Source organism: Giraffa tippelskirchi, chromosome 6, assembly GCF_054371585.1.
Source record: "Giraffa tippelskirchi isolate mGirTip1 chromosome 6, T2T-mGirTip1v1.2.pri, whole genome shotgun sequence".
Lineage (NCBI taxonomy): Eukaryota > Metazoa > Chordata > Mammalia > Artiodactyla > Giraffidae > Giraffa > Giraffa tippelskirchi.
The window spans coordinates 84,296,224-84,308,688 of record NC_137280.1 but is presented as its reverse complement, the minus strand read 5'-3'; the positions used below and the strand labels follow the sequence as shown (position 1 = coordinate 84,308,688).

The 12,465-nt window shown below is 49.2% G+C and overlaps 1 protein-coding gene across 1 annotated transcript; it reads left to right on the top strand.

Moving 5' to 3' along the window:
* The first annotated feature begins 4,240 nt into the window (after positions 1 to 4,240).
* PGLS (6-phosphogluconolactonase) lies at positions 4,241 to 12,106 on the top strand. The gene is made up of 5 exons (XM_081496468.1): positions 4,241 to 4,582; positions 8,509 to 8,616; positions 9,079 to 9,180; positions 9,479 to 9,619; positions 11,745 to 12,106. Exons 1-5 carry the CDS (start codon positions 4,295 to 4,297, stop codon positions 11,880 to 11,882), a joined length of 777 nt encoding a protein of 258 aa, XP_081352594.1. The 5' UTR covers positions 4,241 to 4,294; the 3' UTR covers positions 11,883 to 12,106.
* Positions 12,107 to 12,465: the final 359 nt, after the last annotated feature.

The following is a 12,465-nucleotide window of genomic DNA, read 5'->3' as shown; positions in this document are numbered from 1 at the left end:
TCAGTAAATCATGAAGAGAGATGGGAGCTGATGGTGCTCTGCCCGGAGCTGCTGCTTTCTGGATGGGCCCTGGAAGAATGTGCGCAGAGAGGACGCTTGTACTTGTGGGAAGAGAAACGCCCCAGCCTGGTGTTGGCAAGTATGCTGTGAGAGGCAGGGGCTGAGTGGTGCACAAGGGGCCAGGAAGAAGCAGCAGCTGCCCGAGAGGACATATGGAAGAGGAGAGTTAGCACCAAGAGCTTCCCGAGGATAGGCGGCTGCAGGCTGAGTCCCTGCCCCACACTCTTCTGGCGTCTCCATCACTTCGGGGAAGATTCCAGGCTCTTTGGCTAGCACTGCCGTCCTGCAGGCTGTTCTCCTTGTACCATGGATAATTGTTTCCAGCCTGTGTCTGGCTTCAATGCCTTCATTCCTATTGTTCCTTGTGCCTGAATCACTAATTTATTTTTAATTGAGTTAATTATTCAGTCCATAAATTTGCCCTTTTAAATTGTGCAACATAGTGGCTTTTAGTATATTCACAAGGTTATGCAACCATCCCCTATGTCTAATTCCAGAACATTTTCATCACCCCCAAAACCCCTCATATCCATTAGAAGTCACTGCCCATCCTCTGTCCTCAACCTCTGGCAACTACTACTTTCTGTCTCTATGGATTTATCTATTCTAGACATTTCATAGAAGTGGAATCACACAATCTGTGGCCTATGGTGTCTGACTTATTTCTCTCAGCATGTTTTTAGATTCATCCAAGTTGTAGCTCATTCCTTTTTATGGCCAAACAATATACCATTGTATGGGTAGACCACATTTTTTTTTTTTTAACCACCAGTTGATGGACATTGATTTCTTTTCTTTTTTTTTTGGCAATTGTGAGTAATGCTGCTGTGATCATTTGTGTAAAGGTTTTTGTGTGAACATATGTCCTGAATTCTCTTGGGTGTAAACCTAAGTGTGGAAAAGCTAGGTCACATGGTAACTATGTATAACCTTTTGAGGAACTGTCAGACTGTTTTTCACAGTGACTGTATCACTTTATATTCCCATCAACAGCAGTGTGTGAGTTCCAGTTTCCCACATCCTTGTCAGCACTTACTTTCTTTTTTTTTTTTTGGCCGCACGGCTAGGCATGCAGGATCTTAGTTCCCCAACAAGAGGTTGAAATTGCGCCCCCTGCAGTGCAATCTTGGAGTCAACCACTGGACTGCCAGGGAAGTTTTTTTTATTGTGATCATTTTAGTGGGTTCTCCTTGGTATCTCCTTGTAGTTTTGATTTGCATTTCTTGAGGGCTAATAAGCAGAACATCTTTCATGTGTTTGTTGTTGTCTAGTTGCTAAGTCCTGTCTGACTCTTTGCCACCCCATGGACTGTAGCCCACCAGGCTCCATAGAATCCTCCAAGCAAGAATACTGGAGTGGGTTACCATTTCCTTCTCCTGGGGGATCTTCCCAATCCAGGGATCGAAACTGCATCTCCTGCATTGGTAGGCAGTTTCTTTACTACTGAGCCACCTGGGAAGCCATCTGTATACCTTCTTTGAAAAGAAATGTCTATTCAGATCCTTTGTCCAGTTTTTAACTGGGTTGTCTGTTTAGAGCTGGAAATGTTCTTAATAGAATTCTGTATACTAAATCCTTATAAGATATGGTTTGCAAATTTCTCCTATCCTGTGGATTGTCTTTTCACTCTTTTGGTAGTAGCATTTGAAACATATTTTTCATTTTGATGAAGACCAGTTTATCTATTTGTCTTTTTTCTGGCCACACTATGCAGCATTTGGGAACTTAGTTCTCCATCCAGGGATTGAACCTGTGCTCCCTGCATTGGGAGCATGGAGTCTTAACTGCTGGACTGCCACGGAAGCCCCACTCTTGCTTTTGGAATCATTTTCTAACCCAAGGTTATAAAGATTGACGCATCTGTTTTCTAAGAAGAACGTTTTAGTTTTAGCCCTGACATTTAAATTTTTGTATATGGTTTGAGGTGGGGATCTGTATTAGTTTTCTAGTGCTAAGGTGACAAACACCGCAAACTTGGTGGCTTAACACCAATTATCTCACAGTTCTGAACGTGAGAAGTCAGAACTGGATCTTACTTGGCTAAAATCAAGGTATGGCAGGGCTGCATTCCTTCTGGAGTTTCTGAGACAATCCACTTCCTTGCCTTTCCCAGCATTTAGAAACTGCCCACATTCCTCGACTCGTGGCCTCTTCCTCCATCTTCAAAGCCATCAACAGTGGGTTGAGTCTTTTTCATGCTGTCATTTCCCTGGTCCTCCTCCTTCTGCCTCCTCCTCCCATTTTCAGTGACCCTTGTGATGATATTGTGCTCATCCATGTAATCTCTTCTAAGGACAGGTGATTAGCAACCTAATTCAATCTACAACCTTCATTTCCCCCTGCCAAGTAACCCAACAAATTCACAGATTTAAGGAACTAGGGTGTGGACAACATTGGGGGACTATTTTTCTGCCTACTACAGGGTTCAACTTCATCCTTTTGCATGTGACTGTCTAATTTTCCCAGCGCCACTTGTTGAAAAGACTATTCTTTTCGTATTGAATGGTTCTGGCACCCTTGTTGAAGAGTCACTGATCACAGACATATGGTTTGTTGTTGTTCTAGCTCAGCTCAATTCCATTGATATATATGTCTATTGTATGTCAATACCACATTGTTTGATTACTATAGCTTTGTAGTAAGTTTGAAATCAAGAAGTGTGATTTCTCCAATTTAGTTCTTCAAGATTGGTTGGCTACTTGGGGCCCCCTGCAATTCCTCATGAATTTTAGGATCAGTTTGTTGATATCTCAAAAAAGGCTCTCAGAATTTTGATAGATATTACATCGTGTGTCTATAGACCAACATGGGGATTGTTGCTATCTTAACGGGTTTCCCATGTGGCTCAGTAGTAAAGAATCTGCCTGCCCATGCAGAAGACGCAGGAGTCACGGCTTTGATATCTGGGCTGGGAAGATCCCCTGGAGGAGGAAATGGTAACCCACTCCAGTATTCCTGCCTGGAAAAGCCCATGGACAGAGGAGCCTGGCGGCCTACAGTCCATGGGGTCAGACACAACTGAACACAAGCACACATGCTATCTTAACAACATGAAGTATTCCAATCCATGAATATGGGGTGTTTTTCCATTTATTAAGATCATATTTTAAGTTACTTTTCGGCAAAGTTTTATAGTTTTCAGCGTATAAGTCTTGCACCTCTTCTGCTAAAATTATTAAGTATTTTATTCTCTTTGCTGCTATTATAAATGGAACTGTTTTCTTAATTTGCTACTTCTTTGAAAGATGCACAACCTATGCAAATCTCATTGCACTTATTACATTATCCTAAACTCTCAGGTTCTGAGGTGGTCCAGCTGCCCTGACCCACCAGACCGCCTGCCCCTTTCAATCCTCCCTGCTCATGTTATTCCCTGAATATTCTATGTTATCTGGCTTCCCTCATAGCTCGGTCGGTAAAGAATCTGCCTGCAATGTAAGGGGACCCTGGTTCGATTCCTGGGTCAGGAAGATCCCCTGGAGAAGAAAACAGCAACCCACCCCAGTATTCTTGCCTGGAGAATCCTATGGACAGAGGAGCCTGGCAGGCTACAGTCCATGGGGTCGCAAGAGTCGGACACGACTTAGCGACTAAACCACCACCATTCTATCTTGTCAGCCAAGGCCCACTTGTCTCAATCTGGGAGCTTCTCCAGGCAAGACCCAGGGTGGAGGAGATCTCCACAGAGAACGTGCAGGAGAAATTCAACACAGCTCCTACACTGTGCCACAGTTCAGGAGGGTTGAGAGGACTCTGTGAACAAACCAAATACATCCGTCCTTATCAAGTATATACTTTAAAATACATAGTTATACTTTAATTAAAGAGAGAAACAACAAATACCAACAAGATAAACGTGCTAGTTCAGAAATTTCAAAGTCCACCAAAATGCGCGCCCTCCAAGAAATCGGCTCCCTCCAACCCCACCCCAGGGACCCCTCGTTGCGAGCCTCGAAGCTCTGAGCTCCGCTCTCTAGCCCCGCCCTGATACCGGGAAGTAGAGCTCAGCTGCACCTACTCTGCCTGCTCCAGCCCAGGAAAAAGCTCCATGATCAGGCAAAAAAAATCAATGAGCGTATCCAGACCAACTGCCCGGCTCATCCGGGACGTCACTCGTGGGTCTGCGCATGTGCTACAGGCACCTGGGTAGCAGGACTGGCGTTCACGCAGGCGCACTCGTGGCCGCCAGGAGGGTTTCCTCCTCCCTGCCACCGCCACCGCCACCGCCACCGCCATGGCCGCGCCGGCCCCCCGCCTCATCTCTGTCTTCTCGAGCCCGCAGGAGCTGGGTGCGTCGCTGGCGCAACTGGTAGTGCAGCAGGCAGCATGCTGCCTGGCGGATGCCGGCGCCCGCTTCACGCTCGGCTTGTCCGGCGGCAGCCTTGTCTCCATGCTGGCCCGCGAGCTGCCCGCTGCCGCCGCCCCCGCTGGACCCGCTAGCCTCGCGCGCTGGACCCTGGGCTTCTGCGACGAGCGCCTCGTGCCCTTCGAGCACGCCGAGAGCACGTACGGCCTCTACCGGGTGAGAGCTACGGGGGCCGCCGGGGGTCACGCCTGGAGGGCCGCGCCCACCGCCTGAACCAGGCTGCGAGAGATATGCAGGGTAGCACCGTGCCCTCTGCCTGGACTGGAGCTGGGAATGGTCTGCTGGGTGCCCTGAGGTTCCATCTGGGGTGCACCTCCACTGCCACCCGGGTGGACCGGTGATGCATTGTTTGTGTGTGTGCTCTATCGCTAAGTCGTGTACGATTCAGGTAGCCAAGTAGAGGGAACGACATGAGCAAAGGCACAGAGGTGAAACAGAGTGGTCCATTCCAGGGACTTCGAGGTCAGGCGCTGCAGGCTCGTAAGTGCAGAGGCCGAGTTAGGGAAGAGCCAGGTAGGCGGGATCTGGTGTGGAAACTGGACTTCAGTTTCCCCATCTCTAACCTGGCTTGTTCTCTTTGATCTCCACTCTGCTTGTGGCGCTGACAGCTCCGTGGCTGGTTATCTTTGGCCTGGGGCCCCAGACTCCTATAGAATCAGGGGAACTCCCCCACCCCCATTTTATAAGAAGGGAAACTGAGGCCTGGAGGAGCTACATCTGAGCTGCCCCCCACCCCACCCCCGCATCTGAGTCAACTCTTCCTGCCATGGATGGAAAAGGAAAACCCACCCAGGGAGGTGTGGGAGGGGTGGATTTGGCCAGAAGCCTCAGGTTGCTCAGGTCCTGGGTGTGTTGAGTTCTCTTCGAAGAAGCTTGAGCTGTTTTTTGTTTGTTTGTTTGGTAATAAGGAAGGTTTACTGATTATCATGGCTTTATCCACCTCATCTCATGAAACCCCACAAGTGCCTATGAGGCGGGGACTATTAGTACCTGCATTTCATAGATGGAGAAACTGAAGCCAGACAAGGAGAGTCACCTAGGGACCAGGGAAGGAGCTGGGGTATGAACCTGCCTGTTGGAACCCCCCAGAGAGCACCTGGGACACATTTCAGGGGCAGGGGCCACTCTCAAGTCTGCTGTCCTGTGTGTCTTCCCCTAGAGCTTAATTTAAAAGTGAGCTCGTGCTTCTTTTTTACTTTGCCAGACTTTGAAAGACTTTTTAAAATTTTTTTATTTTTAAAGATTTTTTTTTTTGATGTGGACCATTTTTAAAGTCTTCATTGAATTTGTTAAAATATTGCTTCTGTTTTATGTTTTGGTTTTTTTGGCGATAAGGCATGTGTGATCTTAGCTCCCTGACCAGGGACGGAACCCATATCCCCTGCACTGGAAGAGGAAATCTTAACCACTGGACCATCAGGGAGGTCCCTGAAAGACTTAATTAGGAAAGCCGTACTTGCTTAAGTAACAGAATCCTAACAGTCAAAGAGAAAGTTGCAAGGATATTCAGTGTGTGTGTGTGTGTGTGTGTCCTTGTATCCAGCACTAGGGACAGTTCCCTCATAGAGCTCATAGTGGGGTGGGGCACCAACACACAGGGCAATAAGAGTGGAAATCCGCTCATAGCCGCCGTGTAATGCAGTTTGGACAAAAGATAATAGTATGAGATGATGGGGACTTCCCTGGTAGTCCAGTGGCTAAGACTCCACGCTCCCAATGCAGGGGGGGCCTGGGTTTGATCCCTGGTCAGGGAACTTAGATCCTGCATGCTACAATGAAGATCAAAGATCCCAAGTGCTGCAATTAAGACCCAGTCCAGCCAAATAAATATTTTGTAAAAACAGTGTGAGATAATAAGAAGTGCCAGGGGAGAAGGGAGAGCATCCTTCAGCCAGGGCAGTGGGGTGCTCTGAGGAGGTGACATTTGGGCAGCGACCGGGAGGATATGAAGAGCTGGCCACGGGTGAGCTGGGGCAGAGGGTACAGCAGAGGCAAATGCTATGCAGTGGGAACCGATGTGGGGTGAGGATATGCTCCTGCCAGTTTCCCCAGGAAGGGAATCATATTAGTTTCCTGGGGCTGTGGTAACAAAGTACTAACCAATGGGTAGCTTAAAACAACAGGCATCAATTCACAGTTCTGGAGGCCAGAAGTTCAAAATCAAGGTGTCAGCAGTCCCATGCTCCCTCCAAAGGTTCTCAGGGAGGAGGCTTCCTTGCCTCTTCCAGGTTCTGGGGGTTCCAGGTGTTTCTTGGCTTGTGGCCACATCACTCCAATCTCTGCCTCTGTTTCTACGTCACCTGTTCATATGTTTCTCTCTTTGTGTCCTTCTCTTGTAAGGACACAAGTCTTTGAATTTAGGGCCTATCCTAACGCCCTGTGACCTCATCTCAACTAATGACAACTGCAAAGGCCCTCTTTCTAAATAAGGCCACATTCTTTTTTTTAATTAGTTTAATTAATTATTTTTGGCTGTGCTAGGTCTTTGTTGCTGCATAGGCTTTTCTCTAGTTGTGGTGAACGGGGACTACTCTAGTTGCAGTGCACAAGCTTCTCATTGTGGTGGCTTCTCTTGTTGCGGAGTTCTGGCTTCAGTAGTTGTGGCTCCTAGGCTCTAAAGCACAGGCTCAGTTGCCCTGCGGCACGTGGGATCACCCCAGATTAGAGATCAAAGCTGTGTCTCCTGCATTGGCAGGCGGATTCTTTACCACTGAGCCACCAGGGAAGTCCACATTCTGAGATTCCAGATGGACGTGAATTTGGGGAGGGGGGTCACTAAGCAACATGGTACAGGGATGCAGAGGCCTTCTTCTCTTGGAGGATGGACCCTGGGCAGTTGGGGTTCTCTGAGCATGAATGGTTCACCCTGTACCATGGGCCTTCTGCTATTCAGGCTGGGAGGAAGAGCTGGGCCCACCTCCCTGGGGATGGTTCCTCAGCACCTGCAAAGTGTTTAGAGAGAACCCACCCAATCAACCAGCAGTTCCAGTTCTAGGAACCTGCCAAACCGATGTCCACCCTGAGGAGGAGGAAATGGCGCTGAGCCTCTAGGGGGAGGGCAGCTACGAAGGGGACTCAGGTGACAGAAATAGGGCACCCGTACTCCCTCCTGACTTCACTCAGTATGATCCCCAAGGGTGTATGTAGATAGGGACCTTGGGCAAAGTTGGTTTTTCCAACAATGGATCTGTCTGATCGTGTTCCTCCCCAGCTCACACACCCTCCTTGGCTCCCTATTACCCTCAACACAGAGCCTGCACTCCTCAGGCTAGTATTTGGTCGAGAGTCAGCACCATAAGTTCTGGCTGGCTTATCCAATGTCCTTGCTGCCCTCTCCCTCTGCTCCAAACACTATATTTTTGTTGTTTACCTGCTTTTACTTTGTGGGTCAACCTGGCATTGCTTTGGCTGAGCTAGGCCCTGCCCAAAAGGAGGCACCGAGGTGGGGATTGCCAGCATCCATCCCAGAGCAGATCAAAGGCCATGGGGCTCATCTCTGCGGGAAAGGGCTGGAGCCTTCTGCCTTGCAGGACGCCTGACTCCAGGTACTTCTGCACTAAACCCACCAATCATAGGCTGGGGTGCTTGCTATCGGCTGGGCATGCTCACACTGTAGTGCAACCCAGAAGAGAAATCAGTGCTTACCACAGTTACATGTCACACCCCCAAGCAGCAGTTGGGGAAGGTGCAGGCAGAGGTGGCTGCTCAGAGGAGGCAGCTTGAGGGATGTGTAAAGTTTCCCAGGCAGGATCAAGAGCTGATGTACCTACTTAGGCATGAAGGTCAGCAGGACCTCCTGGAAGGCTGAGAGGGGCTAGGTTTTATCCTGAAGCCCAAAGGACCCTTTAGAAACAGGATCCTGGTGTGGCCAGAGAGGTGCAGGCTGGAGCCAGGAGACCTCCAATCACCAGGGACTTGAAAGACCTCTGGCGGAATGCCTCTGGGATCCTCACTCACGCAGAAAGTGGGTATAATGACAGTCGTGTCCTAACCTAGAGGATCCAGGTAGTCCTAGGTGTAAGCCCCGTGCCCTCACTGACTGTACGTTTCTGTTGGTGACACTGTGCCTCTGTCCACTGCAGACCCACCTGCTCTCCAAGCTCCCTATCTTCGACAGCCAGGTGATCACCATCAACCCCGAGTTGCCTGTGGAGGAGGCGGCTGAGGACTACGCCAAGAAGCTGAGACAGGTGAGCCCCTTGGAGCCGCTGCAGGAAGACCTCATCCACCCAGTGGGCTCTCCCGGGGTGATGGAGTAAGCCTACTGGTGACACTGAGTGGTCATCACTGGCAGAAACTCTCCCTGGGGATGGCCAGTAGACTCAGTCTCACCCTGGGCAGACCCCTTTGAGAATCTCTCTGAGAGGCCACAGCCCTGGTCTGGGGGAACCCCCAAAGGTGGCCTCACTTCTGACACCCTGGTAGTAGGCCTGGGTATTCACATCTTGGGAACAGCTACATCCCCAGATTGTCAGGCCATTGAGACAGTGAAGTGTGGAGCCTTGTGGATTAATAGAGTTCCTTTTTTTTTGCAGGTGAGGCTGAGCCTTGCTTACTGTGTTACAGCAACTTATTTTTCTGACAACTGTTTCTTTGTGTCCTCTGAGCTCTTCCCTCACAACTTTTCTGGACTATCTTCTTTCCCCACCCAGGCCTTCCAAGGGGACTCCATCCCGGTTTTTGACCTGCTGATTCTGGGTGTGGGTCCTGATGGCCACACCTGCTCACTCTTCCCAGACCACCCCCTCCTGCAGGTGAGCACACCCACAAAGGTCGTGCTCACGTCTGAGCCCCGACCTCTGCCATCTGGGGCTTCCAGAGGGTTGGGAGGTGCCTGCAGCATGGTGTGAGTCTGCCTCAGCCAACAGGCATGCCCACTGGGGCTTGACCCTTCTGAGCCTCAGTTCATCCATCAGTGAGGGACCTTCAATCAAGTACCACAGAATTAGCAGGGTGGGATGGAATGATGGATGGACGATGCCTGGCCTGTGTGAGTACTCAGGAAGTCAAGTGATGTTTTCCTGTTTCCACCTTGGGCCTCCCTGCCCCCAGGAGCGGGAGAAAATTGTGGCCCCCATCAGTGACTCCCCGAAACCACCTCCGCAGCGTGTGACCCTCACTCTTCCCGTGCTGAATGCAGCTCGAACTGTCATATTTGTGGCGACAGGAGAAGGCAAGGCAGCTATTCTGAAGGTAACAGTGAGGGCCCCCTTCCCTAGAAGGTTGTAGGCAGAGAATGTGGTCCTAGACACTATTGTGCTGAAAGCACCAGATCCCAAGGTATTTCGGTAATTCTTGGGTTGAAGGAGAGATGAAAACTGCAAATACAGGCTAGTTAGGGGTTAACAATTATGAGTTGAAACTGACGAGATACAGCCAAGACGGCTCAGAGGTAAATTCATAGCACTTAATGTGTATACATATATATTTCATTATTAACTAGAAAACAATTGAAATAAACCAATCAAGCACTTTAGAATGAGAACTAAGGAAAAAACATAAATCTAAGAAAAGTCAGAGGAAGGAATAAGTGAGATTGAAATCACTGAATTGGCTCATATTCTTAAAAACTTAATGGTAAATAGATCCATAACATAGACAGAGCCATACATAGACAGAGCCATAACACAGACATAGATCCTAACATAACAAATTACCCTTGGCAAAACTGGAGAAAAATCATATGTAGTAGGAATAAGTAAAAAAAAAAAAAAGTAGGAATAAGAAAAAAGGTATAGTTATACATAATATATTAGGAAAATATAAAAATTAATAAACTTATATTGGGCTACCATGGTGGCTCAGTGGTAAGGAATCCTCCTGCCAATGCAGGAGGCATGGGATTTGATCCCTGATCCAGGAAGATCCCACATGCCATGGGGCAGCTAAGCCCATGCACCACAGCTACTGAGCCTGTGATCTAGAGCCCACAAGCTGCAGCTACTGAGCCCATGTACTGCACCTATTGAGGCCCACATGCTCCACAACAAGAGAAGTCACCACAATGGAAGTGCATGTCCCACAACTAGAGAGTAGCCCCCACTCATCACAACTAGAGAAAAAGCCCACACAGCAGTGTAGACCCACCACAGCCAAAAACAAATAAACAAAACCACATTTAAAAAAATCATAAAGTGGATATTAAAAATAAAACAATATTTTAATTACCATCACTGAAAAGCCCAACAACTATAGAAGAAACTAGATATATTTTTAAAGATAAATAAGTAGCAATTCTTCCACCAACTGTTGGGCCCAGATGTCTTCATGAGGGTGGCTAATGTTAGGGTTCAGGGTGTAGATTCCAGCAGACCCAATGTCCCTGCCAGTGATACCCAGCATGGCCTTAGATGGTCACCGAACCCCCCGCCCCCCGCCCCACCAAGCCTCAACTTTCCCATCTGCAAGGTGGGCTAGGAAGGTTCCTCCCCATGGACCTCCTGAGGGTCAGTTAAGGCAGCTCCAACTCACAGTCCACCCACGGGAGGCTGCCCTCAGCCTCAGCTTCCCTGACTGTGAAAAGAGGGGTGAGAACAGAGGCAACCCCGCAGGGCTGTGGTCAGAAGTGAACAAGTTAATGAATCAGAGTGCTTGCAGCAGACCCAGCTGACAGAGAGCACTATTTACCATGCCCGCTGATCGTGAAATCACATTAGGGAGTCAACCCACCACAGCTAGAGGGACCGAATCCTCCTGACAGCTAAGAAGCCTTTTGACCTTTTTAAGCGGTTGGGAGAAAAAGCAAAAAAGGAGGAGTATTCTTTGCTGTGTGAAAATGTTACAGAATTCAGATTTCAATGTCCAGAAATAAAGATTTGTTGGAACCTGGCCACACCCACTTGGTGAGGAGTCATCTGCTGGTACTTTTCCCCTGTAACAGCAGAGCTGAGTAGTTGCAACAGAGTTGGGGTGTGATCTGCAGAGCTGAAATAGTGACTCTCTGGTCTTGGCAGGAAAGGTGTTCTGGAGACTTCCCTGGTGGTCTAGTGGCTAAGACTCCATGCTTCCGATGCAGGGGGCGTGGGTTTTATCCATGGTCAGGGAACTACATCCCATATGCCGCAATTAAAGATGCCCAGTGCTGTAGCTAAGACCTGGTGCAGTCAAATAAATATTTTTTTTAAATGTGTTAAAAAAAAAAGTGTGCTGACCCCACTATTAAACAGTCACAGATGATAAAAAGGAAGAGACGCCCGTCTCTGGTGATAGCTCAAAGCCAGGACATCTGGGAAGGGTGATCTCACCTCCTGAGGGTTGGAGAGGTCTGAGGGGTGCTGGGGTGCAGGTGGGGCCCCACGCTCCTGCCCTCTCCACACAGCGCATTTTGGAGGACAAAGAGGAGAACCCGCTCCCCGCCGCACTGGTCCAGCCCAGCACTGGGAAACTTTGCTGGTTTCTGGACGAGGCAGCAGCCCGACTCCTGACTGTGCCCTTCGAGAAGCATTCCACTTTGTAACCCATGCCGAGAGATGCTACAGCTGTGACTATGTACAGCCCCAGTGGCCTGGGACCTTCTGGGGCTGGGCCCCACTGCCAGCCCACTCTAGGCTTCATTTTAGAAAAGCCGAGTGGTGCCACGGGAAGCCAGTTGGGTCTGGCCACCAGGCCCACCCAGAGGCTTAGCCCATGGGCCGTGGCTCTGGGTGACTCAGATATTAAAAGGAGCATCTGTTTGAAGTTTCCACTGTCTCGTGGTCCTTGGTGGGTGGTGGGACCATCAGTCTCTAGGTGGCGCGCCTGTCTCATAACACTCATCCCAGCCTGTGGAGGGCAGGGATGGGCATCTGGCATGAGTGTCCTAGGCCTGCCATAGCAAAGTACTACACATCAGATGTCTTAAAACAAGTGCAGGTCATTGTCTCACCGTTCACAAGGCCAGAAGCCTGAAACCTAGGTGTCAGGAAGGTTGGATCCTTCTAGAAGCTCTGCAGGAGAGTCTGTCCCACGTCTCTCTCGTGGCTTCTGGTTGCTGCTGGCAGTTCTTGACCTTACTTGGCTTGTAGATGCATCACTCCAGTGTCTGCCTCTCTTGTCACATG